The sequence below is a fragment of the Myripristis murdjan genome, chromosome 15, assembly GCF_902150065.1.
Source record: "Myripristis murdjan chromosome 15, fMyrMur1.1, whole genome shotgun sequence".
NCBI classification, from domain to species: Eukaryota; Metazoa; Chordata; class Actinopteri; order Holocentriformes; family Holocentridae; genus Myripristis; species Myripristis murdjan.
The window spans coordinates 17,353,294-17,363,445 of NC_043994.1; the positions used below are offsets into that span (position 1 = coordinate 17,353,294).

Here is a 10,152-nt window from a genome sequence, read left to right on the forward strand (position 1 = left end):
ATTTTACTCAACTCCTTGTTGGCCCAGTTTGAAAACTGGTTGATGTTGATGTGGTGAGGTGAAAATAAAGATGAGAACACATGCTGCAACTGGATACATATATATAAAAGTTTATTTCATTCAAATAATGTAATTGAGGTGAATAGATCTACATAAAATGAGGCAATGATGCCTGTAGGTGGCACAAAACAGGTGGGCTACATAGAGATATTTGAAGCAATATTTGTCTCATTGGTGGGAATAGAAATAGTTCAACAGTTTGCATCATTTCCACCCTATTTACATTGTGTCATGGTTCAGTTCTTTCTGTGTACTTCACTCCAGCTCCAGCTCTTCTCCTTTCATCAGAGTATTGAACCATGCCTATGTCTATATCTTCTCTGAGAACATATGACAGATATATACAGAGGCATAGACGTACTGTATATGTAAGTGTACATCATCCAGAAAATTATTTACAAATCATACACATACATATATGATATAAACAATGGAGTAGCTATCATTCAGTTCCCTTTAGATCAGATCAGTTTGCAGAGTTTTCTTCACTGCAGCATGTGAGTGGCTTGAGATGAAATTTAAATTACAATAATGGTTATGCTCCTTCGGCCTTTGACGTTTTTCCATTACAGACTTAATGATATTGACATTCTTTGGTGAATAAAAACATGAATTTTGACTCACTGCATAAATTCTGTCTGTGTTATCTTACAGATACATTTACAACATGCCAGCAAGTTTCAGCGTTCATATTCACTCTCTCCAAGAAACATTATATATTCTAGAGATATCTGGAAAAAACATGAATAAGAAATGTCAAAAACCCTCTAAACTGATATTTCCATGATAGTGCAGCGTGCAAAAGTCCTTTGATAGAAGTTGGCTCGCTGTGGCGGTGGTGTTGGTGGTGTGATCCAGCGAGGGGGGACAGGTGGGGGAGTGTCCCATGGCAATGGACTATGGGAACGTGTGGGAGGAGGGCTGACCTCTGGATGTTGGTGAGGGTGGGAATAAGGGTAGTGATGAGGATATGGATGGAAATGGTGGTGCAGATGGTGATGTGAATGAGTATTGGTGTCCTCATGAGGATGAGGATGTGGGTGAGTGCGTGGGAGATGGCGTGGAGCAGGAGCCGGAGCTGGAGCATGACGTCAGCAGAAGTACTCGTTAGGCTGTCCCTCGATCTTAGCTGTGGCCTCAGAGTCCAAGCTGGAGCGGGCTGACAGCAGTCTGTTGGACTCCTCTGGGTTCAGCCTGGTCAGATACTCACCCTCGAGCCCTTTGGCCTTAGTGCCAGGCGACAGCGTTTCAAAGGTCACATAAGAGTCCTGGATGTCCTTGGACTTCTTCCCCCAGTACTTCTGAATGCGCCTCTTCAGCGCCCCACAGCAAACAATGACAGTGAGTGGGACGGCAATCACACAAGCCACTGTGATCACAATAACATTAATCAGTTTCTGGGTCCCAGTGGCACTAGCTGCCTCATCAGTGGAAAATATGACACACTGCTCCTTCTTGGGGATCAGCCCCCGTACGCACACACAAGCGATGTACTTCGTCCTGGGCACCAGCCCTTCTATGGTCACACGGTTCTGTCCTGCTCCAACATTGATCTTCCTCATGTCCCTCTCTCCAAAAACAGCATAGAGCACACTAAACGCTGTAGTGTTCTTGGCCTTAGGGGCTCTCCAGTTAAGAGAAATAGTATTGTCTGTGTCCCCCACCACCTTCACAGAGCGGACCACCCTGTCTGGGTCCTGCTGAAGGGACGAGGTGTTGGCCGCCAGGTTGCTGAGATTGGTCTTCTCTAGATCAAGCAGTCCGTCTGGGCTGGAGGAGGTGACAGGCCCAGGGGTGATTCTGTCAGCCAGGCTGTAACTGGCCACACCAGGATCAGGAACAGCTGGAAGGCCAGGGTCTACTGCAGGCAAAGGTGGAGGTGTGGGTGTTTGAGCAACATATCTGGCTACCAGTTTCTCCTGGTAGGCAGCTTTTCCCATCTGGTTGGGTTTCTTGGCTTTGGGTTTCTTGTCAGTGATGGTTTGGTTGCCATCTGGTTTTGGTGTGTTGGAGACCATGAGAGAGATGACAGCCTCAGCATTCCCTGCATAGTTGGTTGCCTTGCAGATGTACTTTCCTGAATCACGATACGACACAGCTGGGACACTGAGGATGGACCAGGTGATTCCCTCCTTTGATGTTTCCTGCTGGACTGTGAGGACAGAAAGACAATTGCTGTGACAACATAAAAATAGCAAGTGACAAAACAGCACATGAGTAGAAATTTAATGAAAAAAAGAGGGTGAGGTTATTTTGAATAGATTCTGTAACAATAACATAATCTGAGAAATATCCTTTTTATCTGTGAACATTTTAAATGTAGGCTAAACAATGTGTGTAAGTCCATGTTAGGATAAAAAAAAAAATGTAATGTCTTTAAAATGTTGAATTGATCATCATTACTGTTGCATAACTCTGTTGTGGCCACAGCTGTCAGTCAGACTTACAACCTTACTATCTCCACCAGTCGTTCTCTTTTTAATCAACATGCAATACTACAAATGCACACAATACAAAAACAAAGTGTGTTTGCGTGTGTGTGTGTGTGTGTGTGTGTGAGAGAGAGAGAGAGAGAGAGAGAGAGAGAGAGAGAGAGAGAGAGAGAGAGAGAGAGAGAGAGACCTTTGGTCTGCACAGTAGTATTATTGCAAATTTGTTAAGCAGAAAGCTATTAGAGGAGAGAGATACAGAGGAGAGAGGACTGCTGACTCACCTGTCCCGTTGAGGACTTTTCCATCCGCCCTGCGCCACGTCAGGTCCGGGATGGGGACTCCAATGGTCCCACAGCGCAGCAGCACGTTATTTCCCACCGCGCTCCGGACGCGCGCCACAGCTGTGTGTATGCGCGGGAGCTGGCAGCGACGCAGCTCCGCGTCACTGAATAAAACCCCCGACAGACTCTCCGGAGCGGAGCACCGGAGCCGAGTGTCAATGAACGCCACAGAGAGCGTTGGCGACTTCTGAAACTGGACCAGGTCGTACAGCCGACAGTCACACGCCCAGGGGTTGTCATGGAGACCTGAGGGCGACATGCACAGACGGGGAGGGGGAGAGGGGGAGGGAGGGGTGTGGGGGTTAGGCAAGAGTGAGAGAGGAAGACCAGCTTCCAGCTGCGTGGAAACTGATAGACAAGCATGCAGATGACTGGTGTGGATGTTAGTAGCCTATGTGATAAATCCTGTAAGAGGATTAATATTTAATTCATAAACTACATCATGACGACGACGCTGGTGGTTATGGTGTTGTTCATGATGATGGTGGTGGTGGTGGTGATGATGATGATGATGATGATGAAGGGCAGATCTTGTTGTGACTCCAACCTTCAACAACATTAAAAGTGGAGCAGCACCACGCAGGCACTGGTTTTCTAATCGTTGATTCTAAACTTTAATCCCATAAAATAATTGTAACTAAACAGATAGACCTACATCCTCGTCCTGAGTTCTGATTGGCAGAGTCAGGCTCGCAAACGTGAGACAGGTGCACCCGATTAATTTGTAGAGCACATGATCAATTTGTTTCATCCCAAAATGATATAAAGCCTATATTCGCCTTTTGAGGAATTCTGCAGAATATACCGTTTGGCACCACTAAATTAAAATAAATGTTTGTGTTTTAAAGTATAGCAGGTAGGATATAAGCACTTGGTTATCATGTTAACTGTCTGAGGGATTCACTAAATTTGGCAGTGAGTGATACGCTTAAGAATTGTGCTTACGTTAGTGCAGTTTGGAACATGCGCTCACACGTACTCACTGCACCCGTATTTACGACTGCTGTGCGTTGCTGACAGCTTTGTTTACAACTAGATCTGGCGTACTGCTTGGCAGAAAACAAAACTATTAATGAGCTTTATTCTTCACGTAGTGCTCTATGGCACACTGCTCGCTGCTCTAAACGAGTTAACGCTTTGTTCACCGAATAAACTTGAATGTGCATTGCACCTTACCAAGTATCATCTTGGAGCTCTCGGGCCCCTGTGCAGGTTTTGTCGCCAGCCAGGTGGCGAGCACCTCTGCCGGCAGGGTCAGCAGGCTGTTGCTGGACAGATCCAGATATGTGAGGTTCTTAATGTAAGTGGTGGCCTCCGCCGGCAGCGAGGTCAGCTGGTTGTTGTGCAAATCGAGAAGTCTGAGACTGGGCATATCCATGAGAGATTCCCAAGGAAAGGCGGTGAGGGCATTCCCGTCCAGACGAAGTTCTTCCAAGTTGAACAGGCCCCGGAAACTGTCGGGGTTCAGGGCGGACAGCGTGTTGAAAGACATCCACAGGAATTCCAGACTGGAGAGGTAGTTGAAGGCTTCGCTCGGTATGCGCTGGATTGCAGTCTTCTCGATCCGCAGTTTGGACGTGTCGACAGGGAACCCGGCAGGCACAAGAGATATCTCGGGGTCATTGCAGATTACGCTCCTAAAAGGAAGATATTACAAGTGTTCATTTAGCTGTACAAATCAAATGGTGCGCATAGGACACACCTTCACAGTGTAAAAATTAAATGCACAGTTTTGCACAAACACTTCGAAATTGCAGTCAGGGTTTATAGCCTAACAGTCTGAATAACGTTTAAACCCTCAAAGGTCTGGTAAGTTCACAAGTAACATAAATGGTCTATTAATTTTGGGAAACCACTCCTATTCCCCCAATCCATTCAAACTCGCATAAAACGCAAGGATGCGGAGGTAGAAAGTGCCTTTGAGGGATAATCTTGCATTAAATAAAATTGGACAGGCATGCATTCCCTGAATTATATTTTGTACACGTGTTCACCTCCATGAAAACATCTGCCATCATGCGAGAACAAGAACTGTCCATCAAAAAGAACTGCATGCTGTATGAATACAGAAACATGATAATAAACGCTGCTTTTTGTGTCTATTTTTAATTACTTTTCGCCGTGTTTCCAAAACTTACCTGGCCTTAGATCCGTCACTCAGGTTGTGGTAAAAACAGCTACACTGCGACGGGCAGGCGCTCGCCGAGGAGCGAAGCTCACCTGTGGCCAGGTAGATCCCCAGCAGCAGGAAGAGGTACATTTTGGCCCAGTTTTACGCACACGCAGCTTGCCTACATGCGCCCAGTTTGCCCCCCTTGAAGTCACTCAGACCTGCCTTTTTCTCTCATTTACCGGAATATCATCCGCATGGCTTTGTCCCACCGCTTCGCTGTCCCATAGTGATCATACTGCTATGAGTCCCGAGATAAAAAGGATAGACAAGGATTAGCGAAAGGACTGGCGTTCTTTTCATTTGGATGCGTATTGCATCCCGGAATCCGATAGGCTGCGCAGAGACGTCCCTATTTATTATCACAGAAAAATACTTCCGAAATGGTCATAATCCACTCTGATGTTTGGCTGTTTTTATTTCCCTCAAATGTCGCCTGTTCATTTGCACTGCCGTGACTGATAATCTGTGAGTGGACGGCTCTGTTTTGCCACAAGGTGGCCCCTATAGCATAGCTTGTGGCTGCTGCATTGAGGATTGCTGTGCACTTTACAGATGTTCACTTAACATTTTTTGAAGCTGCTGAATTTCACTTAGACTGTATCTGTTTTTTTTTGTTTTGTTTTGTTTTGTTTTCCAACGAAACAATTATATTCTTTTTTTCTTTCTTTTTTCAAAATGCAAAGGAAAATATTCAAATCACTGATCACAAATTGGTTGTTCTAGGCTGGATGCACCTTAGTGAAAAACTATATGCTTAAATACATTAAATGACAATATAGGGTACTTAGTATAGGTTACTTGCAGTAGTTTAATACACAGTATACTCTAAGTGTACTAAAATGAAATAGTTTTGTACTGTTTTGTACACTTTGTTCATTCAATAGCAGTGGGCTACTAAAAACAGCTTAAATTGTGTTTTTTGACACTGTCTATGGCAGTGTGATTACAACAGCAGAAAAATATATTAAAAAATATAGCAATAAAAGTTTACTGACATCCCCTTAAGTTGACACAATAGTGCACAGAGTGTGAGTTGTGTACATAAAATCACTACAGTAATGTTTTTCTGAGTTAAACTTTCTTCCATATTTTGAGTTAATACAATTCTGCACATATTATCTTTTATATAAACACACTATATATGCATTCATGGCGTTAGAACACATTTTTAGAGTTTTTATGCACTTTTAGAGTGCTGCAAATGCATTTTCAGTACAACAAATAGATCTACATCAGCAAAATCTTAACTTATATTTTAGTTTTACCACCAGTGTGTTTGATTAAATGGAAAACATACACATTTTTGTCTTTATTTTTAAATTTTTTGCCTTTATTGAACAACAGGGGAGAAAACAGGAAAGACATGGTCTTTATTTAATCAGGACCTTCATTTACTTCAGGATATTCAGTTGATGTCCCTAAATCTGTAAAGTCAGTTGTAGGTGTTCTGTCTTTAGCAGGATTTTAATATATTTTACTCAAATGTAATACTGTTTATAATTCTGAAATGTATTCTTTGAAAGTATATTTTCAAAACATTATAAATGCAGGACACAAACTAAAAAAAAAAAAAGAAAAGAAAAGAAAATACATACATTTGAACAAGCAGTACTGCATATGCTACTTCAAAGTCTTTATCTAGTGAACTTTGAAGAACTCAGTTTGAGATCTTCCAAGTTAACTTAGATAATATACAGTATTAGTACTAGAGATGTACAGCAATTTCCATTGTACAATATGTTATTATTCAGGTTTGTTACAGCATATTCAAACTTAATTTTAATAATTAATGAGATGCATGGGAAAATTACCTTCTTGCATTAACTGTTGATCACTTTTTAGTTGTAAAACTTTGTTTCCTCCAAAAACAGTTGAACAGGAACAGCTGTCATCTTATAACTTATGACTTGACAGTCTTCCTCAGGGTCATTGTTCCTAAAATGACACACTGTGCTGTGTCTCATTGTAGATAAAACAACCCTGATGAAAACTGTGATGTTACAACATGTTGATCATGGCGAAAGGAAATAAAACTACAACTAGTAAATGCAAGCAGCAGTATATATTAATATATAGGCTGTTTATTTGCAGGTAAATCACAAGTCTATTCCAGTCAGCCAAAGTTCTAACAAACTAATGGAGAAACAGAAATAAAATATTGGAATCATACTTACCTAGTTTGATTGAAAGGAGACCCAGCGTGGGCTATTAGTTGTTGCCCTAAGTAACCTATTTGGACAGAATTCAACAGACTTGGGGAAATACCTTGAGGGAAACCCTTTGTTTTGCAATTTGGGTAAATACTACATGTGTTGAATCTTGGCACCTGTCCCATGTGTTCCCCTTGCATTTCCCCCACAATGCAAGTTCAGTGTTACACTTGGCTTGCATTACAAAGTGTGCCAGCTCTGGTATGGCGAGATGACGAAATGACTCAGGCCTTTCATGTATTGTAAAGACTTGGTAGGCAGAACTTACCTCCAGCTGTGTAGTTACCAGACCAGACGACTGACATTTACCACCAGATTGTGCACAAGGCCATGTTGGATGTTTGATTCCTCAAACGGCATAAAGTGTGGTTGAATCCGTCATCCTGCAAATACAGGGGATACAAAGGCATAAAGAATAGAGCGCTATCTCTATTTTTCTCAATTTCTATATCTATATATCTCTCTCCTCTAAGTGTGTTTGTGTGTGAATGCCTTGTATTGAAATTTGAGAATGTTCTCTCATCCTCTCTAAGCACCATTTCTGTTTTATTGGCCCCCTTTAACCTTTTGTATCTAAATCCTTTCAAGTCATAGGTTCTTTAGGGCGGTATGGATTTTAAACGGCATGGATCTGTATGGGGTCTCTAAACATGTTGAGCAATCATGTTCCCTTATGTTGTAAAACTTAAACATTCCATATTGTACTGAAAGCAGTTAATCTCATTTGCTGAACCCATAAGATTGGACTTCATTTGAGGTACAATGTCACTCTTAGTGTGCAGATTTTCCCATATAAAGCAGTCATGGACTCTACTAATACTGGAAGGTTTGTGGTGTATTTATCATATAAGATGTAATGATTATACTGTGATGCTGCTTTCTTAATCAATGCACAACACAGTTCAGTCAAAATACAGTCATCAAAACACACCTAAAAGTAGTTGTTGTTTGCATCAATATTTTTCCATTTAGGGCATTTATTGTCCGGTCAAATTTAAAAACAGGCTAAATTAGAAAAAGATTTTTTTACTTTAGATCACAGTGTTTTCTTTATACTGTGACCAATTTTACGAGAGCACATTTAGGGCAGCCAGTGCACAAATGTGACAAGTGCACACCTAAGCTCTGTCCTGTTGAGGTCAGCCAAGGATGCAGGGATTTAGCAGTCTGGAGTTTATATATTAACGCGACAACCTAGAAAATTTCAGCCATCTGGTCACAGTGTCTTCATGTTGGGAACACACACAGATAAATAATGTTCTTATTATAGCCCCAAGAGCACTCTGATACACTGAATATGCTGTAATATATATGTGAACAGGCTGAACTAGCCTTTCATTTACAAGCATACAGATGTTAAGCATCCTAAAATCTAATAAAGTGCTCGAGCCTTTTAATGATCATTTGCACTGTCATATGATTGTGCACTTTACACATGTTCACCTACATTTCCTAAGGTCCCCGATCTTATAATCTGGAGACTGAGACAGAATTGAGCCAAACAATGTCACCCTTGTTTCCAGTCCAGCCCTATGGTATGAAAAGCTGCAAATGATGTCGCAATTGAAACATGAAGAATCCATTGAAGAATGGGGGTGTATAAATCATGCCAAATTATGGCAGGATTTCATTTAACTTACACACTTGTTGATTAGTTAAAGGCTTTCTTTCCTCTTTTGAGATCTTATTTTTGGCCCTATTACACAGTAAACCCCACTCTAAATTAAGCCTCTGTTGGCATGTTTTATGGCTGTGATTCCAAAAATAAAAATTTTCAGTTTCATTTCATTGAGATCCTACAGTTGGTTTTGATCTGTAAAACGAGGTCAGTGTACCACTTGGTGTCTGTGAGAGGTTTTACGGTACACTCTGTTGTTTTTGTCTCTGAAACTTGGGCCACGACAGAGAAGGAACATGCTGGCTGCACACCAGGACCTGATGAGTACAAACTTAAGCCAGCTAATCAAAACATTCCACCATATGGAATAAAGGATTAATGAAGTGAGCCAAACCAAAAATACCCATGTGGATCTTGTGTGGTGTGTTTGCTATAATAACCCCCTAGGCTTTGTTTCATCAATCAGTGAATGAGCAGGTGTAATTAATTGAAGAACCTCTCACAAATTGTTTTTTTTTTTTTTTTTTTCCAGCATAAACTATATTTAATCTTGACAACAAGCATTATGTAAAGATTTAATGAGAAATGCATTGATGCAAATTTTCTATCATTTTGTGAAGCAACAATAATCCATTTACCTTCTGCCTAGAGATGCATGTTACACATTTACACTTATTAAAGACATATCTAAAATAAGATACAGCTGAACAGTCATCTAGAGCTGGTTTGCATAAACAACCTATGGCACGGCTTTGAGCTAAACCCGCTACAATGAACCACATAACTGAATAACTGTCATTGTTAATACTGAGAACAGTGTGATGGATACAGCTGGAGTATTTTGGTGCCACAAGCACTACTTTGTTTGGAGACACCACAGGCTACATGGACAGCTCTGCAGCCACGTAGCCTCATGTTTCACCTAGGCTTCAGAGAGGCATAGTGCAATCCTGTTCCATGGCAGAGGATGCTGCATCACCCCAACCCTGCTGGATGACAGTGGGCTGTAGTTCAGTAGACACCTGTTGTCTTCTTAAAGCGACACAGGCACAAGTGGTTGCATCAAACGTGCCGTGGCTTTACATCAGCAGCAGCATCCTCACCGGGGTGGTGGGCTCACAGACACAAAGGCTATGTTGTGTAACTAATTGAGGCTTTTTCTGTTGCGGCGGGTAAATGCGTATTAGGCGTTGCGGGTTGTGTTGTTATGTTCATTAAGACATTCTTGCAGGGATTGGGGCGAAAGAGAGGGGGGCTTTACATAATTACGTGCATGCTTTTCACGTGAAATGCCCCTTTAAAAACGGGCTTCCTTGAG

At 41.8% G+C, this 10,152-nt stretch overlaps 1 protein-coding gene across 1 annotated transcript; it reads right to left on the reverse strand.

Moving 5' to 3' along the window:
• Positions 1-94: 94 nt before the first annotated feature.
• Positions 95-5,309, reverse strand: lrit1a (leucine-rich repeat, immunoglobulin-like and transmembrane domains 1a). The gene is made up of 4 exons (XM_030071333.1): positions 4,972-5,309; positions 4,010-4,470; positions 2,774-3,079; positions 95-2,212 (listed from the first exon to the last, which is right to left on the reverse strand). The coding sequence occupies exons 1-4, from the start codon at positions 5,091-5,093 to the stop codon at positions 1,152-1,154; spliced, it is 1,950 nt and encodes a 649-aa protein (XP_029927193.1). The 5' UTR covers positions 5,094-5,309; the 3' UTR covers positions 95-1,151.
• Positions 5,310-10,152: the final 4,843 nt, after the last annotated feature.